Source organism: Otolemur garnettii, unplaced genomic scaffold (assembly GCF_000181295.1).
Source record: "Otolemur garnettii isolate 467f Iridium unplaced genomic scaffold, OtoGar3 scaffold00053, whole genome shotgun sequence".
In the NCBI taxonomy this organism is placed as follows: Eukaryota; Metazoa; Chordata; class Mammalia; order Primates; family Galagidae; genus Otolemur; species Otolemur garnettii.
Window position 1 is genome coordinate 8,637,672 of NW_003852448.1, and position 22,038 is coordinate 8,659,709.

Sequence of the window (22,038 nt, forward strand, 5' to 3'; positions counted from 1 at the left end):
TATCCAAGAGTCATAGTTGACTACTTAATTAAAGGTTAAAATTCAGCTCCTCAGCCATACCGGCCACGTTTTAAGTGTTCCGTAGCCACATATGGCCAGTGGCTATGGTATTGGACAGCACAGATATGGAACACTATCATCATCACAATAAATCCTGTTGGCAGTGCTAGCCTAGGACACCTTCCCCTCCAAATCTGAGCAACCCAACAGATGCTACTGTCTTTTTAGCCTAAGGGATAACTTAAGGGGTGCCATTCCTTTCTCCCTCTTCACTGCCCCTCCCTGATCCAGGAGCACCAGGGATATGTGGCAGCATACTCTTTTTGACCCTAACACTCCTCCTCCTGCCAAGGATAATTCTTTACCAAACTCAAACCAGCTTTAAAAAGTAAAAGGAGCCAGACAGTGTGGCTCACAGCTATAATCTAACACTCTGGGAGGCCAAGGCAGGAGGTTTCCTTGAAGCCAAGAATTAGAGACCAGCCTGAGCAAGACTGAAACCCCTTCACTATTAAAAATAGAAAAATTGGCTGGGCATAGTAGCAGGCACCTATAGTCCCAGCTCCTCAAGAGGCTGAGGCAGGAGAATGGCTTATGGCCAAGAGTATGAGGTTGCAGTGAGCTATGATGATGCCACTGCACTCTAGCCTGGGTGAAAGAGCTAGACTCTGTCTCTGATAAAAATCAAAAAAGGGGTAGTGCCTCTGGCTCAGTGGGTAGGGCACCAGCCCCATATATTGGTGGTGGGTTCGAACCCAGCCCCAGCCAAACTGCAACAAAAAAATAGCTGGGTGTTGTGGCAGACACCTGTAGTCCCAACTACTCAGGAGGCTGAGGCAAGAGAATTGCCTAAGCCCAGGAGTTGGAGGTTGCTGTAAGCTATGATGCCATGTCCCTAAAGTAAGACTCTGTCTCTTAAAAAAAAGGTTTCAGATGCGTCCCCCACTCCTGCCAAGTCCCAGTTAGGCCTGCTTTCTCCCTTGGCCAGTACACTGGTGTCTGCTCAGCAGCCACCTCTCTGTGCAGCTGTGCCCAGCAAGTCCTGGGGCTGGGCACTGGGACACCAAAGCTACCCAAGGAGGTAGGCCACCTTGCCAACCAGCTTGAAGTTCACGTTGCTTGTCAAAGGACAACCGTTTCCTGAGTACTGGAGTCATTTTTCCTAGCCGCAACCTGCACCTTACAAAGGTACACAAGGATGGTGCAGAAGTTCCAGGAGCCCCCGCTCCACCAAGCCCACATGGCCTGCTGTAAGCTTTGCCACACCCCACTGCAGACCACCACTTACCTGGCCATGGACAGGATATATATCCTCTAAGATCTTGATTTGTTCATGGTTGCTTTTTGTTCCATTACACAACCACCAACCAACAATCTCAGCATGCTCTAGAGCAGTGGTTCTCAACCTTCTTAATGCCACCGCCCTTTAATACAGTTCCTGTGGGTCACAACCCACAGGTTGAGAACTGCTGCTCTAGAATATTTGGGATTGTAAAACACAAGGGTAAGACTGACTTTCTTGTTGATTTTATGAAATGCCTCTTTCTAAATAGTCTCTGACCCAGTTTTATCTTTATCTTTTTTGAGAGTCTCTCAAGCTGTCACCCTCAGTAGAGTGTCATTGTATCACAGCTCACAGCAACCTCCAACTCTTGGGCTTAAGTGATTCTCTTGCCTCAGCCTCCCAAGTAGCTGGGACTACAGGTGCCCATCACAATGCCCGGCTATTTTTTTGTTGCAGTTGTTGTTGTTGTTGTTGTTTAGCTGGCCCAGGCCAAGGTCAAACCCTCCAGCCTTGGTGTATGTGGCCAGCGCTGTAACCACTATGCACAGTCGCTGCGCCTGACCCAGTTTTATCATTTTAAAATGAAAGGAAATGAAAATTAAGTTGATGCCACATAACCTTGGAGAAACCTGTGATTGTGACAATAGAAGCAGCTTGGACTAATAGGAGGCCTGGGACCTGCTGTCAATTTGCAACCTGACCTGGTGGACAAGTCACACCGTCTCCGCCCCCCTCCCTGTGTGTCACTGCCCTGCCTAAATCACTGACTCAGGTGAGATTAAATGGGATCACAAGTAAGAAAGCCTTGTTAATGGGCAGCACCTGTGACTCAAGGAGTAGGACCCATATACTGGAGGTGGTGGGTTCAAACCCAGCCCTGGCCAAAAACTACAACAACAACAACAAAAAAAAAAAAGAAAAGAAAGAAAAAGAAGAAGAAAAGAAAGTCTTGTTAAGAGACTGGGCCTGGGAACAATCTGTTTAAGAGTTGACCATACAGATGGTTCCAAGCCATGTGTTATCAAAATGATTTTCCATGAAGGTCCTTAAAGGTCCTACAGAGTAGGGACTGTGTCTTAGTCGTCAGAGCACCCAAAAGTCTAGCACACAGTAGGCTCATTTAGTGAACTAGTGATGTGGAGTCCCCTGACCTGGTCAATGGAGCATATACCTCAGTAATTCTTCACCCTGAAGAATTTGACCCCATCTGCCTTGTGACCCAAAGCACCCATTTAAAGGAGGCCCAGTCACCTGGAGTCAGTTAACAGGCATGCTCACAGATTTGCACAGGGGAAAAAAGTGCAATTAGGCCTCCTTAACCCCAAGTCCTACCAACACAGCTGTCAGATTGATTTTATCATTAAACACAGGACATGTAAAGAAGATAACACATTCTATCATAAAGACACACTGCAGGCTCGGCGCCTATAGCTCAACCGGCTAAGACGCCAGCCACGTACACCTAAGGTGGTGGGTTCGAATCCCCAGCCCGGACCCGCCAAACAACAATGATGGCTGCAACCAAAAAATAGCCGGGCGTTGTGGCGGGCGCCTGTAGTCCCAGCTACTTGGGAGGCTGAGGCAGGAGACTTGCTTGAGCCCAGGAGTTGGAGGTTGCTGTGAGCTGTAATGCCACGGCACTCTACCCAGGGGGACAGCTTGAGGCTCTGTCTCAAAAAAAAAAAAAAAAAAAAAAGACACACTGCAGGGCTAGCTCTCGTGTCTGCCTGCACTACCTCCTCAACCACCTGATTCTAAATATCCAGAGTTTCTGCAGGACCATGCAGGCAGTAGCTAACCCAGGAATGAAGGATAGTACTCAGGGATGTCCTTGTGGGGCAGGTGGGCTTGCTCAGGTTGATTTCAGGATTTGCTAAGTGACAAAAGGAAAGAAGCAAATAACTCCTAAGCTCCCCCTTTGGTTAAAGTAGATTCTGATGAGATGCAGGGCAGGCTGGGGGAGTAGCCCCAGGACAGAGGCAGGCACCAGAGATTACAGCACAGGGCAGGTGTGGGGCAGAGATAGTGCCCAGGAAAACCCTTCTGGTTTGGTTTTCTGCTGATCCTAAGAGTTGAGTCCCCCAGTGAGTGCAATGACTCCAGCACACCTCACCCAGCGTGAGATGTCACACCACAAGGTTTGTGGTCCAAGAACTGGACCAGGAATTAGTGCTAGCCCAGTCAGGTGATGGTCCTTCTTATCCTCCCTAGCACCTTCATGTCTTTGTGTGATGCTACAACAACTAGAGCTTCCCAGATAAGGAGGATTAAGTAAGATCTGAAGAGTGACCAGAAGCCAGACTAAACTGCAGCAGTTCTGGAGAAGGTGGCATTTCTCATGTTCAGAAAAGGATCTGGGCCCCTCCGGGGATAGACAGATGCAGTTCCCCCCCTTTCTTCCTCCCACCTCCCAGCTATCCAACCCTGGCACCCCAATACCCACCTTTTCCCTCTGCCACTTCTCCCCCCTCTGGGAAGATACAGCCTGGGCTGCAACCCTGGGTTCCTCTGCAGGACCAGGGCCTCAACCAACCCTTCTTTGGAAGGGAATGAGGGGTAACCCCTTGGGGGCAAGAGGCAGAGTACTGTATATGGGAGGACACATAAAACTAACTTGAAGGAAAGGAGAAGAGAGAAAACTGCTCTCCACTTCAGGCAAGAACTGGGGATGGGGAGAAGCTGTGTTCATGGCAAAAAGCTCCCTGCACTGGGCCCCGGGCAAATAGATTCTTTAGCACACACACACATACCCTTGCCTTAGCAATGGTTGGCTCAGAGAGGACAATGAGACCACACAGAATATCCAATCCTTCATTTTCTCTTCTGCAACATGGAGATTGAAAGGCTCCAAGTCCATAAAGTCAGCCAAGCCACTCTGGGCACACCCTGGACCACAATAGGAGCAGCACATCTGGCTCTGCCACCCAGCTCCCTCCCAAGCAACCAAACCTCAGCTAAGCCCATCCCACCCCTGCCCATCACACCACACACACATTTCTGGGGTTATCCTGCCATACCCAGCACTGTGGGCAGCAGAGCACTCAGGTTGGAGAACATCCAACCACTCCAGAAATACTGAATGGCCACTAAGCGCCAGCACTGGCCTTGGTGCTGGGGACATACTTGCCCTTCCCTAGCCGCAGTCTCTGGCTCCATCCTTAGTGTCAGTGAGTCTGCTGAGATTTTCCCACAGGGGTGGCTTCCTGGCCATCCTTCAGCCTAAGTGTGACAGCCTGGTGTTATGGCTGACCAGTCCAGACCTGGGCAACTTCATACTCTCCCCCTACTCCAGGCTTGAGGCCTGGGGTCTAACCTCTGAAAAGGTACACAGACGGCCCCCAGCCCATCTCCGACAACTTCAGGCTCTGGGGTGAGGAACGTCACTATTACCTCCTCCCTCCACACACCCTAGGACCTTTACCCAGCACCCTTTGGGATGCTTCTGGAACTCTGTTCTTGGTTTTACCGCAGGGGTTTCTAAGAGCCAGCACTCCTGGTCGCCCCTATTCCCCAGGCGCTCACCCGCAAACCTTGCCCTGCCTCCACCACGGGTCTGCTCAACCCCAGTCCACTAGAGTGCCTCCTCCTTGGGGCTGGGTGCCAGGCCTCCGCGGTGAACGCGCTGGTGCTTGAGCAGGTGTTGCTTTTGGCGGAAGCCGCGGCCGCAGGCTGCACACAGGTATGGCCGCTCGCCAGTGTGGTTGCGCCGGTGCCGCGTGAGGTTGGGCTTCTGGCTGAAACGGCGGCCACACTCGGGGCACGCATAGGGCCGCTCACCAGTGTGGATGCGCTGGTGGATGGTGAGCGCCGACCACCACGAGAAGCTCTTCCCACACTCGTTGCAGATGAACTGACGTGGCTCGCCAGCCTCCGCCAAGCCCGTGCGCCCTCGACTCCACAGCGCTTTGCCGGCTCCTCCGGGCCGCTGGGGGCTGCGCGGTCTAGCGGCTGAGCCCGGGGACCGCCCAGACTGCGGGTCGGGACTTGGCTCCCGGTACTGCGCAGAGGACCCGGGGCGCAGCAGCTCGGCGGCGACGTGCGCGCGCTGGTGGGCTCGAAGCGCTGAGCGGCTGGGGCAGCTCTTCCCACAGCGGGGGCAGGGCGCGGCGGGCGCGGCCGGCAGGTGCGTGCGCAGGTGCTTCAGCAGGTGCTGCTTCTGGCGGAAGCCGCGGCCGCAGTGCAGGCACGGGTGCGGGCGCTCGCCCGTGTGGTTGCGCAGGTGCCGCGTGAGGTTGGGCTTCTGGCTGAAGCGGCGGCCGCACTCGGGGCACGCGTAGGGCCGCTCGCCTGTGTGGATGCGCTGGTGGATATTCAGCGACGACCACCAGGTGAAGCTCTTGCCGCACTCGTTGCAGATGAACTGACGCTGTTCTCCCGGCCCCGAAGGGCCGGGTTCTGCGGTCCGGACGCCAGGCTGGCCCCACCAGCCTTGGCAGAGCCCCAGCCAAGCCCACTCGGGGCGCCCCCGCGGCGGCGGCGGCGGCAGCGCCGACCGCAGGCGACAGGCCCGGCTTGCCGCTGCGTCCCGGAGCAGCTCGTGCAGGCCGGTGCGGGCGCCCAGGCGATCCCGAGCGTGCGCCCGCTGGTGGATGCGGAGGCCCACCTGGTGGCGGAAGCAGCGCTCGCACTCGGGGCACGAGTGGGTGGCGGGCCGGGAGTGTGTCTTCTGGTGCTTGAGCAGATGCTGCTTCTGGCTGAAGCGCCTCGCGCACTCAGGGCAGCAGAAGGGTCGCTCTCCTGTGTGGTGCCGCTGGTGGCGCGCCAGGTTGGGCTTCTGGCTGAAGCTTTTGCCGCACTTACCACAGAGGTACGGCTTCTCCCCTGTGTGAGTGCGCTGGTGGATCTTCAGGGATGACCACCAGCTGAACCGCTTCCCGCAGTCCAGGCACACAAAGTGACCCTCACTGACAGAAAGCGCAGGGCTCAGGGTGCCGGGAGCTGCCCCAGGAGCCTGGCCTGCCAGCCCCTCATCCTGCTCCGTGGAAGGGGTCCACCGCGTACCCCCAGCCTCCTCTTGTCCCCCGAGAGCTCGAGGTCTCCCCATCGTCTGGCATTGTGGGAAGGCCCGATGCTGCTGGAAAATGTTCTCCTTATCCTTCTCGGAAAGCACAGCCTGCGGCACTAGCGTCTGCAGCAGCCACTCTGGTTTCTCCTGCTTGATCTTCATCACCAGCCCATCTCCTGCTGGAGGCAAACATGAGAGGGTGGGAAGAGGTCACTCGCTGTTATGCTGGATGGATGGGGACAAGGAAGGGAGCAAGGGAAGGGGGGTGGAAGGCAGAGAAAAGCTAAAAATATGTAGAGAACCCCAACGGGAAAGATATTAAAACAGAAGAAAACAGAAACAGGGGCAAGAGAAAAGAGTAGGAAAAGCAGAAAGGACAATAATACAAGGACAGGTTGAGGAGTGGAGGAAGAAGGAGGGAAAACAAGAATGGGTAGATCAGTGCATCATTTGGGCACCAGGAACATGGGGTCCAACAAGCATGGCCTGGCCTGCCTTCTCAACCAGGCCTGGGAGAGGCAGAGATAGGGGCAGAAACCACTCCAGTGAAATCTTATGACTGAGAGAACAAAGAGAAAATGGCCATGTTTCAAAACATACGATTCTTTTCCTCCAAGGATCAATGTGCTAGGAGCTTCTAAGCAAGGGCATGCCCATCTCTCAGTGGCAAGTGACCGAAACTCCAGGTCACTGTAGCAGCCTTTGCAGTGGCTGAGTCCCCACCCCCACCCCTGCAAGGCAATAGCCATGTGCCCGAACACTTTACCGCTGGGATCTGGATTGTCCGGCAGCCTCGCTCACTTTTCTGGAAACTCAAGAACAAGGAAGGAAACCAAAAAGGCCTCTGCACCCAAAATAGGTGTTTTCTGGTCTTTGTATTAAACCTAATCTAGTTTATCCAGAGAGTCTCACACATACTGCTCCTAAGCTGCACCAGCTCGATACCATGCTCAAAGTCTAAGGAGGCACTTTGTTTTCCTAGCTCATGAACATAAGAAACTATACTGGAAAAGACCTGCTATAGACACATAAGAATATGTATCATGGGCTCGGCGCCTATAGCTTAACCGGCTAAGACGCCAGCCACGTACACCTAAGGTGGCGGGTTCGAATCCCCAGCCTGGACCCGCCAAAACAACAATGATGGCTGCAACCAAAAAATAGCCAGGCGTTGTGGGGGGCGCCTGTGGTCCCAGCTACTTGGGAGGCGGAGGCAGGAGACTCGCTTGAGCCCAGGAGTTGGAGGTTGCTGTGAGCTGTAATGCCACGACACTCTACCCAGGGGGACAGCTTGAGGCTCTGTCGCAAAAAAAAAAAAAAAAAAAAAAAAAAAAAAAAGAATATGTATTATGTATTCCATTTACATGAAAATCAAAAGCTGGCAAAATAACCCATGAGTCAGAGGGCTCTGTGGATGGAAGGCAGAATAGGTTCTTAGATTCTGGCTGTGTTCTCTGTTGATGTGGGTATTGGTGATAGTAAGTGTTCATCTTACACAAATTTATAGAGCTTGTGATCTGTGCATCTTTCTGGTATGTGTGTTGTATTTCAAAAGAACTTTACATGCAATAAAAATCAGGTGGAATAAAACAGTTTTGAACAAAGAAGAGAGAAAATCTCTATACAATAGAAGTCAACATTACAAAGACAACAAAATAAACCCAAAGGTATTAATAAAGATAAAAACAGATCACAGATAGAGCGGCGCCTATGGCTCAAAGGGGGAGGGTGCTGGGCCCGTATGCTGGAGGTAGCCAGTTTAAACCCAGCCCTGGCCAAAAACTGAAAAAAAACAAAAAACAGATCACAGATAAATGGACACATAGATGCGAAAGGATTCTGAAAATCCTAAAATATCTAAAATTAAAATATAGGCTTTATGTCAATAAATCTGAAAATCTATATAAAATATGATTTTTGTGAGAAAACATAAAACTGACCCAAGAGTAGGTAGAAAACCTGACAACATAATCAATTAGAAACAACTGAGAAGAAAACCAATTCTACCTCAAAAATGGGTAACAGGTCACATAACTAAATATACAAGTGCCACTAAAACCTAAGTGGAAGAGAGGGATCCCCAGCTCCAACAAGCCATTACGGTGAGCGGGAGGAAAGAAGTCTGTACCGCCAGCACCACTCCAATATCAAAAAAAGGCAAGAATAGAGGTGGGCAGGAAATTACAGATTCATCATTCTTTGAACATAAACACAAACATGAACAAGGCAAATTTAGTGGTATTAAAATAATAACATGTCATGACCTTGCTGAGATTTTCCCCAGGAAAGCACAGACAGCCCAATATAATTCATAACATTACCTTATTAAAAGTGAAAAACCTCATACTATCTCAGTAGGTATAAGAAAGTCATGATAAAATTCAACATCATTTCTGGAGGGAGGGAGAAAAGAAGGAATATGGAATATACACAAAGTTCATGTACAATTTAAAATAGTATGGCCACCCTATGTTAAGGATTCCTATAGATATGATAAAAAGAGGCTTAACCTCATTAATCATGAACAAAATGTAAAATAATAGTGTAGCATCTTTTATACCCATCATACCAGCAAAAGTGGAAAAGATGGATAACATCCCTATTCCACAATGCACCCAGAAACTAGTGCAGAACAAGTATACATGAGTATTCTGGGGACATTAGTTGGGCCAGACTTTCTGGAGGATGATTTTGACAGTATTTATTAAAATTATAAATGTGGGCTCGGCGCCTGTGGCTCCAGTGGCTAAGGCACCAGCCACATACACCTGAGCTGGTGGGTTCGAATCCAGCCCAGGCCCACCAGACAATGACCACTGCAACCAAAAAATATAGCCGGCTGTTGTGGCAGGCACCTGTAGTCCTAGCTACTTGGGAGACAGAGGCAGGAGAATCGCTTGAGCCTAGGAGTTGGAGGTTGCTATGAGCTGTGATGCCACAGCACAGCTTGAGGCTCTGTCTCAAAAAAATAAAAAATAAAAATAAAAAAATTATAAATGTGTACAGCCTTCTGCCCCTTCCAGCCAGCAATTCCCCTCTAAGTGTTTACCTACCATGTTTTCCCAAAAATAAGACCTACCCAAAAAATAAGCCTAGCAGGATTTCTATGCATTTGTTAAACATAAGCCCCACCCCATAAGACCTTATGATGGGCGTGGCTGTGCAGCGTATCTGCATAGTCATGCCAGGCATTTTGGCGCGGAGAGGAGGACATCCCCTGAAGATAAGCCCTAGTGTATCTTCTTGAGAAAAAGTAAATATAAGATAGTGTCTTATTTTGGGGGAAACGTGGTAAGAAATACTTACATACAAGTGTAAAGATCAACATCCAAGAATATTCACCGAAGTGCTGTTTATACTTAGCAAACAATGGAAAACAACCTAATTACCCACATACTGAATAACAGTTAAAAAATTATCACCCCTTTCATAATATGAAATATTATGCAGCAATTAAAAAGTATGGAAAATAGAGCAGCGCCTGTGGCTCAGTGGGTAGGGGGCCGGTCCCATATATGGAGGGTGGTGAGTTCGAACACGGCTCCAGCCAAACTGCAACAAAAAATAGCAGGGTGTTGTGGCGGACGCCTATAGTCCCAGCTACTCATGAGGCTGAGAAAGGAGAATCGCCTGAGCCCAGGAGTTGGAGGTTGCTGTGAGCTGTGACACCATGGCAATCTACCAAGGGCAATAAGTGAGACTCTGTTTCTTAAAAAAAAAAAAAAAAAGTATGGAAAATAATTATATATATGCAGATGTTAAAAGAGTTCCAAAACATTTTAAGAGAAAACAAAAAGCAAGTTGAAAACAATATGAATTGTCTGATTGAATTTATTTGAAAAAATCTCTCTCATAAATGATCCAGGATGCTTCATGCCAACCTGAGGATGGTGGTGACCTTACAGTCCATCAAGTAGCTGATGGCTGGGGAGGTTGCCCTCTCTAGCAGAAAAGGGATCCAGGCAAATATAAATGACCAGGTTGAGAGGGGGTGAAGTCCAGCACTCATCCCTGGAGCCCTTGAAGTACAGGGACTTCAGGTGTCCCTGGGCACATTCCCTAGGGCCCAGGTATCTACAAAGGAAAACAGGCCTGGTCTTGAATGCAGTCCAGAAATATGGCACTACTACTCCTCTGTCAACATGAAAAGAATGTTTTAGATTATAAATGGTTCAGATAAAATACACAAGAGTAAAATGGGAATTATTGCTTAATGAGTACAGTGTTTCCAGGATGATGAAAACTTCTGGAAACTGATAGTCACACAACATTGTGAATGTACTTAATGTGCTGAATTATATACTTAAAATATTCAAAATAGTACATTTCACGTTATATATATTTTATCATAATAAAGAACACAAAATAAATAAATATTATAAGGTCCTTAAAAGAGGTAAACTGTCAGTTATCTGAAAAATTTGGCCATCCAGAATGAGTCATTCCCTAAGTCACATTAGGGGCCAGCCCAGTCCTCCACATGCCTTTGTACCTCCGGAATCTAAGCCAGTACTTTTCCAGCTCTTCCCTAAAATCACAGGGTTGCTTCAGATGCCATGAGGAAGAAGGAAAAAGGGCCCTAGTAGACTCCATGTCTCAAATCCACCAGAGCCACCTCACTGCTAATTAGCATCCACTTGTGAGTTTATCTGGGGAAAGGGATCCTTCTGCTCAGATGCTGGCCATGGCTCCTCTAGGCTCCACTTGTACTGTCAGGTCCACACCACGGGAAGCTAGAGTGCTCCTGCCTGCCCACCCAACTCCTCAGGGGAAGAGGAGCCAGCACCGTGGCCAAGCACCCTGGAGGGTCCATGTCAGGACCCAGCCCCAGCACAGTGTGCTTGCCACACCTACATCCGTTTCTCTTTGTCTGGTTTTTATCCTAGAGGGAGGTCTACTGAATGATTCCTCTGGAGGGTGGGAAGCCTTCCCCTGGAGGCAATAAGCAGGGCCCCAGGGCCTATGTGGCACTCCTTGGGAAGAGAGAGAGCGGTAAAGAAACCTGAGTCACTCTCTGCTGAGGAGCTGCTCTCAGACACAGCCCCACCTGAGGAGTCCAGAGCCTGTCTGCAGCCCCAGGCACAGGGCCACCAAGGCTTTGGAGGGCTACTCACAGATGCCAGGGGCTGCTCCACCCTGGGCCCAGAACACATGACTGTACAGGAAATTTTCCACTTACAGCAGGTATTTCATCACAACTCGTTCTAAACAGCTTACCTGATAAAGACCCTGAACTTAGCATGACCTCAGGAAGCTTTAATGGACCAAACAGAAGACACTGCCCTGATGGATAAACCACAGGGCTTATTTTAATGAACTGTTCTCTCCAGAGTGCTAGTTTTCCATGCTTGATTAGTATAACCAACATAAACCCTGTTCTAGCACTTAAAAACCACCTCAATTCCTACAAAGTCTGTGAGGGTGTGTGGGGGGGGGTTCCCTCTCCTGGCAAGTTAATCGGCTGGGCTCTGTTGTCATTTGAGCTCCTGTGGCCGTTGTCTTTGTCCCATTCTTTGACATGACCTTCCAAGTCCTAGATACCCTGAAATTCTGCGAATAATGGATTTACCAGCTACTGGCTGAGGGCAGCATGTGGGCCAAAGAGGAGGCACCCTAGCTGGTCCCCACCTGCTCTAGCTTCCCTCTTACCTGCGCTGTCACTGGCCAGGCAGCTCTCCATCCCTAGAGGCCTCCCCAGCATCAGCGTTGGCCAAGTCCTTGCCCTGCCATCTGTGGGTAAGATGGGAAGAAAAAAAAAATGGCCTGTGGGACAAGAATGACAACTGAATTTCACGTCTGCTTCCCATCCCATGGAGCACTGTCTTCTTCAGAGAACTTTGCTAGCCACAGCCTCATTTGAAATATGTGGGGCTTTTTTAATTGCACACATACCTACTGAGCAGGTAGACAGAATTCTCGTTTTACCAAGGGGAAACTGAGGCTGTAGAGATCCCTGACATGCCCAGAGTCAAGGAGATGGCTGATTGGCAAAGCTGGACAAAAACTCAGGTCTTCCAACTCCACACCTTCCGCATCTGTGGCATGGTGTATGCAGGATACCACGCCTAAGAACCCAGGAGCCTCAGAGATCACCTGGGACCAGCTGTGGTCAGGAAGACACCTGGGAGGCAGAGCCACCCTTTGAGAGTTCCTTTTGTGTTCAAACTCTTCCAGGGAGCCTCACAGCCACCCCTCTCCCACAAGAACACACAGAGTCAACCAGGGCACCGGTTAACCCAGCCCTGGTTCACAGACCTGGGACTCATCTTTTAACCCAGCCCTGGTTCACAGACCTGGGACTCATCTTTTGTTTCTGATGCCAAAGTCTCCTGAGCATCTCCTGACTGGCCCACTCCATGCCTGGCAGGGAAAGGGCCATGCTGCTACTGGGACACCCTGCATCTCTGCCCTGCCTGTCCCCTTTGCCCCTAGGTCTCTATCTGACTGTCCCCCTGCTTATGCCAGCTCCCTGCTTAAATGTCACCTTCTTAGTCGTAAGCCTAACTCCCCCTCACATTTCCCCTTAACACCTTTGCCTTTGTGATGTCTACTTGTCTGTTTGCTACCATCACAAGGACAGAAACTCTTTGTGTCTGCTACCAAATCCCCAGCACCTGAACAGTGCTGACAGAGAGAAAGCATCCAACAAACACGTGGGCATACACCTGCACCCTGCTGGGCTTGGAGCTGCCTAAAGGCCCGTCTTACTCACCCTGCTGGTGGGCACTGTCTCTCCTAAGGATAGGGATCTGATCTTACAAGTCTGGGTTTACCCCTTTATCAGAGCAAGGAGGTAAGGCTTGCTGCCCCACAGACAGCTGGACCCCAGAGCTATCAGTAAACTGCTGCCTCGAGGGAGGGAGGGGCTTCTCCAGCACCAGTCAGCCCTTCCTTCCCTGTACCTGCCCTCTACAGCTGCACTCACCCCCCTCAACACCCACCACACCAGGACCTGGCCTTCCGCCTCCCCTCTCCTATGTCCCCATCCAAAGTCCACACTGAGGACAGGTACCCAGACTGGGAATCTGTACCCTCACAAGAGGGTGGGGTATAAATATGAATCTAAAACGTAAGAAAAAGTCCTGGATCGGCACCTGTGGCTCAAGTGGCTAAGGCGCCAGCCACGTATACCCAAGGTGGCAGGTTCGAATCCCCAGCCCGGGCCCGCCAAACAACAATGACAGCTGCAACCAAAAAATAGCCGGGCATTGTGGCGGGCGCCTGTGGTCCCAGCTACTTGGGGGGCGGAGGCTTGAGCCCAGGAGTTGGAGGTTGCTGTGAGCTGAGATCCCACGGCACTCTACCCAGGGGAACAGCTTGAGGCTCCTGTCTCAAAAAAAAGAAAAAAGAAAAAGTCCTTGTCCTTTGTAGAAAGAGGGAAAGAAACATACCTACTTTATTTCTTAGAAACTTCTAAGTTCTTCTGTCTTTTTGAGATATAAATCTTTTTAAGAGCTAAATCAGTCTTTGACCACCTAGGACTTTTTCTCAGGATGGGGCAGCCATTTATTTAAAATGTAAACACAGAGAAAGTGCCCTGACCTCCACTTCCTGGTCTCCATGGAGGGTAGGAGCTCACTTTCAGCAGGTGCCTGGCTCCAAATTGCAAACATACCTCCTGTCATAAAACTATGTTTATTTTTTCTTTGGATAAAGATAATTAGCTAACACAGATGGTCACTCCAACTATCAGGTGAACTGAGGATGAGCTACATGTGACAGATAGAGGTGTCCTGTCCTCTTACTTAAGGGCTAGTCATCTTGGGAACATGTCTGTAACAAAGTAGCCCCTGGCTGGCCACACACAGGGTGCAATCTCACTCTATCTTTGTAGTCTCTTGTTAGATTGCCTGCAATGTGCACTCATTCTGGTTTAATGCACATTCAATTTTTTAAAAAATGTTTTCTTTCTCCTTTTTTGCCTGTGCTCATGGTATTTAGGCACCTGGGCCTGCCCACTGCCCTCCTCCTCCCCCACCTTCTTGGGCTGGCAAGGGACTTTGTTTTAACACTTTTCTTTTTTCCAGAGATGAATCTTGCTATGTTGCACAGATTGGCCTTGAACCCTCGGGCCAAATCAATCCTCCCACCTCAGCCTCCAAAGTAGCTATAATTACAAGCCACACCACTAAGCCCAGAGATTTTGTTTTTAATTCTATTTCCTAACAGGGGTCTGTTAAGCACTCTGACTGCAGTTTCTTCTAGACATGAAAACCTGCTGGTGGTGCAGAGCAGAGGCAGAGTGGGCAGGCCCAGGCAGCAGGGGTCCCCGGTGATAGGTGCTATTTTCCACCACATACTGCCCTCTCCCCTGCAGTCCATCCCATGTGAACTTCTGCACCCCACACCTTAGAAAAGCCTCCCATCAACTGGACTTTATGTCCACCTAAAGAGGCTCAGAGGGACTGGTGGACAGAGAAGCCACCATGGAGGGGGAAACACAGAATGAAGGGGTCAGAAATTCAGGGCAAGGACAGAGGGGTAGGCCTTGGCCTGCAACTAGAGGCCCCTACACCAAATCTAAGATAGTCCTACTTTATCCACCTTGTCTTCCAAGAAATGTTAGGACCTCAAAGTCATTTCAGGTGCCAAAAGGGCTTCAATCCTTCCTGACCTCCCCAGAACAGCGCCTCTCTTGGGCTCACTACCTCTGTCCCAGTACCAGGGAAACCAGTCTTAATAGCTTAGGTAAGAACCAAAGTGGAAACAAAAAGGACTCTCATGGACCTAAGGGGGAGAGAAGTAAACAGTGAGGGGCGAGACACAGAGGGCAGGAATGGAGGAAGGGAGGCCATGTCTTGGGGGACCCATGTCCACCTGAGCATACAGGTGGACATGGGTCCGAAAACAGTATAGCAAATGCCCTGCAGACAAAACCTGGAAAAGTACTAACCCTCCTACCATAGTCCTCAGCTGACTGGAGATGCTCAGGAACTAGACCCTTGGGCCCCATCAAAATGCCTAGGCCAAAGGACAGGCAACTAAGGGACAACTTCACCATACCCCACCAGGACCCTGCCCAGCAGTCATTGGCCTGCAAGATACACACAGGTGATGAATCTCACCACCCATTCCCACTGCCGGGCTCTGGGCTGGGACTCCCTACCAGAACTCCCACAAGGTCAGGCTATACTCCAGGGTGAGCCCCTCCCCCCCAGGGGAAGTCCTCAACCAGGCCCAGCTGCCATGACAACAGGGGGATCACACAAAGAGCAGATTGTGCCCTGCAGCAGGTGCTGAGGCCTCAGGCAGGGGAGGTAACAAAGGAGCTTTGGTTGAAGCAGAGACTTGGGGCTGAGGCAGGCAGACAGAAGCCGGGGCAAGGAATAGGCCATAGTCCAGGGAGCAGACCTGTCCAGGTCTCTCAATCTCAGACCCCTGATGGGTGAGCCTCTCACCAGCCTGGTATAGTTCTCTTCAGACAGGGGGCAGGCCCGGTAGGGAGGTCAGAAGTAGTTAGCACCTCATGAATCCTTTGTGCCAGAGGTCAAAGCAGGGACCAGTGGCAGGGATCACCCTGTGCCTTCCATCAGGAGCTGAGGCTTTGGGGTGGGTGGGAGGCAGCTTCCCAAACCAGGTCAAAGGACCTGCACCAAGCCCTTCTCAGCCATGAGGCCCCACCAGGTCCTCACCTGCTAGACACTGCCTAGCTGTACCAATAGCCCCTTGCCTTCACAGGAGAGCCTGGCAGAAGCTGGTCTTCCTAGACTCCTTCCCAGGCGACTACCCAAACAGCCTGTCCCTTTCTGTCAGCCCCATCCTTTCCAACCCACAGTTGCTTCACCCTGATCTACCTGGTCCCCAGAGCAGCCCTGGCCCTCTCCTAACAATCCCTTACCAGACTCTGTGTCCTCTTTGCACAACTTCCTCACATTAACTCCAGGGAGAAGGGACTTGCTCCCTTGCCTGGCTAGTCCCCAAGATGCAAAAGGTGCTCAGTACATAATGAATGAACCAAACAAACAATGGAGGACTCTCAGGAAGAGGCTCCTCTGGCCCCAGACTTTGTCCGTAACAACAAATACCTAAGGACAAGCCAGGAGGCATTGTTCGCTGCCTGAGAAACAATTTCAGTTAAAAGCTGGTGTTTTAATTTTAAATATACACTTATGGGCATATGAGAAACTGACATCAACACCAAATGCACACACAAACACACCCAGAGGCAATCATATCTAAACATAGCTAAGGAAACAAAAGTTTGAAGATATAAAAATACAGAGATATTCATACACAGGAGAACAGCTATAAAACAGTATCTGCAAATACAGGGGAAACCTACAGACAGGTGTGGCAACCGTAGCTCAATCGGCAACAGCACCAGGCACATTCACCTAAGGTGGTGGGTTTGAACCCCGCTCGAGTCTGCTAAGCAACAATTGACAACTGCAACCAAAAAATAGCTGGGTGTTGTGGCAGATGCCTGTAGTCCCAGCTACTTGGGAGGCTGAGGCAAGAGAATCACTTAAGCCCAAGAGTTTGAGGTTGCTATGAGCTGTGATGCCACAGCACTGTACCCAGGGTGACAGCTTGAGACTCTGTCTCAAAAAAATAAAATAAAATAAAACCTACAGATATACCTAAAGATCCACAGACACACATGTGCCACTATGATCCATATCAGCAGAAATCACTACACAGCACATTCATGAAAACTGAAATGCCAGTCCACTAGTGACCCAAGTGTCCTCGCACATTCATGGCCATCCCACTGGGCCCATTTGCCCAGGTAAAAGAACTCAGGAGGGTGGAAATGGAAGCAACCCATCTATGGCAGGCTGCAGGAGAGGTGGACAGGCCAGCAGGGGCTGCAGCTGGCTGAAGAGAGGGCAAAGCAGGACAGAAATCTCTAGAAAAACAGCAAGGCTGTGCCCAGTAAGCCCAGTGCCTCATGAGACCCTTCTAGGGCCTGGCTTCCGGACTCTCATCCACAGGGTAGTAGCAGACCCTTTGCCTTTCAGCCAGCTTTGGGGAGCCCTGAAAGGCAAGGAACCTGCAGGGCTGGTTCATTGCCTGGGTCTGTCCCCTGAAGCCTATTCCTGTACAAGGCTGCCCTTCTCAGTCCCTCACCTAGGACTCTAGACCCCCACTTCAGGCCCATGTCACAACCTATAATTCACACTAAGCTGCTCCTTGTCCCTGGCAAATCCTTTAACTCTGGGCGTTGAGTTCCTAAGAGTGAAGGTGAGCTTACAAGTTGCCTCCACACTTGCTTAGCCTCACAAGTGGAAGAGGGTTGAGGCTGTGTGTGCAGAGTCCTGTACTTTGCAGGGCAGTTCTGATGCTCCTCCCAGAGGTCCCAGACCAGACCAGGTGGCATCCCCTCCCCACCAAGAGATCTCCATCCCCACACCCTTGAAAGCTCTCCAGTCCCTGCCTATCACCCATTCTGCTCCTCTACAACTTCTGGATTTCCACAGCCCCAGCCACCCCCTACACTGGTACCACTCTTCCAGCCCTGCCCCTCCCTTCTTCCTACTCCATCATCTTCAGACTTCAGCCCCCAGATGTTTAGGTCCTCAATCTCAGAAGTGGGGACAGAGGTACAGAGCAGGAGAAGGACAGGCCACTGTCCAACAGAAAGACTGGGCCACAGTGGGCAAAGCCATTCAGAGGCCCCAGACTAGGACTGAGATTGGTTCTCATTAGCCATATGGCCTGACACTCACAGTCCCCAGTCCCAATTCTAATTTATACTGAGGGGCCTGTTAGGACCTGGGAAAACCTCATGACCTGATCTAAAGGCAAGGAACAAAACCAACAACCCTTTGGACAGTATCATACTATAATTCATAAACACTTTTACAACCCTTGCTGCAAAGAGTGTTACCCCCCTTAATGAGGACAGCAAAGCCCAGAGTGCTTATATTCTCTGCCTCAAAGCAGGTCTCCCACACACTTGGACAGAGCTATGCCCTCTAGGCCACTGCTGGCCCTGAAAAACTTTGAATTTCTCAGCTAAGTATATCCACTAATGTGGGGGACAGGTATATCCATTAATCTATCTCCACCAAGCTTTGCACTTTGCCCTAGGCATCCCTCTCCTCAAGGGGTAGGGGACAGTGGATCTTCATTAGGACTCTCAAAACCTCCATACCTTTACCTACCATCCAGTGCAAACACCCAAACAACCAGTAGGTCACTAAGTCCCACCAGGGCCATTTTTAATACCTTCAAGACCTACTACTACCACTTCCCAAGTTCAGGCCCCACTAATTCTCATCTGATTTTGACAAGTCTTTTTTTTTTAGATACAGTCTCACTTTATCACCCTCGGTAGAGTGCTGTGGCATCACAGCTCACAGCAACCTCCATCTCTTGGGCTTAGGCGATTCTCTTGCCTCAGCCTCCCGAGTAGCTAGGACCACAGATGCCTGCCACAACACCCGGCTATTTTTTGTTGAAGTTTGGTTGAGGGTTTGAACCCTCCACCATCAGTATACGGGGCTGGCGCCCTACTCACTGAGCCACAGGTGCCACCAGATTTTGACAGTCTTATAGCTTACCTTGCCCACTCCGATCCATTTGCCAACCAGAACCCAAAGCAATTTTTCTAAAACTGAGATTTGGACATGTTACTACTATGCTTAAAATACTTCGGTGATTCCTCCCAATTTTCAGACTCATTAAAAATGTCTTGGCAGAGCCATTCAAATCCACCCTCTGCTCCCCTCTCCCCACTGTACCCCCAAAAGACCCCACCCTCCCTGCTCCCACTTTCCCTGTTCTCCCACACCTATGAATAGTCTTGGAAGGCCCTTGCCTGAGTTTCCCGTTCCCAGTCCAGATTAGGGGTCACTTTGGCCAGGAAGCATTTGGCACTATAGGATACACCAGGCTCAGTAAGGAGCCCCTTTTTAACCTGTGCAACCCAGCACCATCTACATCGAATCATCATCATCAATATTCTGCCAGTCTCCACAAGACTACCCACATCTTAACATAGGCCCAGCGCCCAGTGAAGGATCCACACACTATAAACCCTTAGTAAAACAATGTTATAAAGGAACACTTAAAGAAATTTTGTTCCAAAACAGATTAGAAGCACAGAATCACATAATCTTAAAGCTGAAAGGAGACAGATGCCATCTAATCTCTTCATTTTACAAAGAAACATGGGGACTCAAAAGAACAGTTAACATTGGAGCCTGGACTGACACTATGCCTGCAGCCACTGGGGCTCTGACCACACCTAATTCTAGCCCCACGACCAAGCTCCACTCGAGGCTCCATCTCGCCTAGAGAAGGCCGCATCTCTACATCTTCCCGGTATTTATATTTTCCATATCTTTTACAGAGAGAGAAGTCCCTCACCCCTTTCCCCCTCCCCCTAGCCCCAAATGAGACCCTGGCTGCTGTCTCCATTTCCCTGGAACGGAGGTCTCTGGAACATCAGATGCGCACCTAATTCCAGCTTCTGTGGTGCTTTCCTCTCATTCCAGCCCCAAACCTAATCCCCACTCTTATAATACACATTTATTGAGCACCTACTACGTGTCACACTGCAGCGAACACTGGAAGTTCCTGCCCCCCAGAAGCTGTTCTATCGGGGAGGTGGACACGGGCGGGGAACTCAGAACAACAGCACAGCCCAGGAGGGGCCGCGCGCGGGCGACCCTCCGCTCGCCACTGCGTCTTCCCCCGCTCTCACTGGCCTCCAGCTGACCTCGCTGCCCTGACCTGCGCCCCCGACCCCGCCGACTGGTCCCTTTCTCCTAGGCTGTGTAGGGGTGGAGAAAGCTTGGGGCTCAGAGCCGCCGAGGCCCCCGCCCCATCTCTCGGCTCCTGCCCCGGCCGGGTGGAGGCAGCGTGGGAGGAGCGGGGCCGGGCGCTGGGCGATCCCTCGCACCGCCCCTCCCCGCCCGAAATGCAGAGGGACTCGGAGGGAGGGGGCCGGGGAAATAAATACCTTTGACTTTGTGGCTAAGGTTAACGGGAACTGCCACCCCGGGGGCGACTTGGGCACCGGGCTTGGGGCCCTGGCCAGTCCCGGGGCAGGCGGGGCGGGAGTGCACACCTGATTGGCTGGCGGGCCTGGCGGTCCCCCGAGCCGCCAAGCCACTCCATTGGCTGCGCCGCTCAGATGACCTGCTCGGCCCTATCGGAGCAGCCCGCGGGGCGGCCCCTTTGTTCTCCAGAACCAATAGCCGGAATGGGCGGTCTGACCTTGCCCCAGCTGGCACAAGGGGCCGGGAATCAGTGAACGCGCCCGCCCAAGGTCCCCGTGGTGGTAGGCGTAGGGTTGTGTTGGGGACTCACAACAAGGTCGGGCCACTGATGACCTGCGGCGTTGTGGCATCCCCCTCTCGCCCGGCAGGGCCCATTCAGACCCAAGCGGACAGTGTGAGTGCGCCCTTCTCCCCGCACACGCACGTTCGGGTTCAGTCGGTAGCCGAGCAAACAGTTGGCGAGCTCCCATAGCATGCCCGGTAACCGTCCTCCCTGTGAGGAGTCCCTCAGGACTGGGACGGAAATCCCCTCTCTGCAGCTTCCACCTAGCGCAGTCTCGTGTGGTGGCAGTTCTTTTTCTTCGCTCCCTGGACTCAGTTCTGCACACGTCTGGCGTCTAGGGAAAGGTATTCCCTGCGTACAGGAGTCGCCACCCTGCCTCCTGTGCGCCTGGTACAGCGGCAGGCCCATCGTGTGGGTTTGGCAAATGGTTTTTAGGGTTCTCCACCGGAGACCTTAGAAATGATGACATTAAACCCCTACGTTTTTTAGCTGAGGAAGCAGGGTCCGAGGAGGTTGCATTGCCAGGTAGGGATCTCGGATGGAATCCTGTCCTCGGCAGCTGCCATCCTGGTCCACATGGCCAGCGAGAGTCTTGAGTTCCCAGAGACCTCCGGGAGGAGTATTTTCTCATTTCCCCATTCCGATTGTAAGGAAATTCCTCCCACCTAACCTCGAAGGGGGCACAGCTGGATCGACTCCCCGCAGAACTCTTCCCCACATCTGCTTAGAAGCTGCCTTGGTGGATGGTGTGTACAAACAGGAGCTGGGCCTCTCTGAGACTCCTACAAACTGTGGCTGCTGGGCGGGTGGACTGCATCTTCCCTCATCTGTCACCAGCTGTGAAACATTTCCCTATTTAGCCTCAGGAGCCAGGATTGAGCCTATCATTTTTGTCACCAACTTCATGTACAGTTCTTACCAAAGACACTTTTCTATCACTGGAATTTGACTTATTCATCTAAGTCATTGATGAAAAATCATTTTCTAGTTGCCTACACACCTCACTGTGTTTTTACAGTTATATTGTTTACAGAGGCATTGGTGGGGTAGAATACCCTTCACATCTAGCCATCAGCACTTCAGGGTCTCATTCATCTTCTTATTTTCTAGAGCACCAGAGAAGGCTCCACAGAGACTTATTTCTGAGACCAGTATTCTAGTTCCATATCTGCCACACAAGTGTGACCCTGGGAAAATCATTTCCACTTTCCATTAAGCAAAAAAAGGGGAGGTTGCATATGTATGTTTGCAAATACACAGAAACAATGCCTAGAACACTCATCAAACCCTTTTCTCAGTGTAAAGAGAAAGACTTGGGGTGGAGTAGGGGAATGAAGGAGGATGTTTGTGTTTTTAAAAAAAATCTAAATAGGTCTGCATTATTTAATTTTTTAAAGATACTTTAATATATATATATATATATATATATTTTTTTTTTTTTGAGACGGAGCCTCAAGCTATCCCCCTGGGTAGAGTGCCATGGCATCACGCTCACAGCAACCTCCAACTCCTGGGC

General features: G+C 50.7%; 1 protein-coding gene across 2 annotated transcripts; it reads right to left on the minus strand.

The window, feature by feature from the left end:
* Positions 1-4,101: 4,101 nt before the first annotated feature.
* Positions 4,102-12,607, minus strand: ZNF775 (zinc finger protein 775). 2 transcript variants are annotated; one of them, XM_023514429.1, is made up of 3 exons: positions 12,584-12,607; positions 11,940-12,020; positions 4,102-6,466 (listed from the first exon to the last, which is right to left on the minus strand). In XM_023514429.1, exons 2-3 carry the CDS (start codon positions 11,989-11,991, stop codon positions 4,857-4,859), a joined length of 1,662 nt encoding a protein of 553 aa, XP_023370197.1. In that variant the 5' UTR covers positions 11,992-12,020; positions 12,584-12,607; the 3' UTR covers positions 4,102-4,856. The 2 variants fall into 2 exon arrangements, with proteins under 2 accessions (XP_023370197.1, XP_012661977.1); XM_012806523.2 differs by having other exon boundaries at positions 4,102-6,469.
* Positions 12,608-22,038: the final 9,431 nt, after the last annotated feature.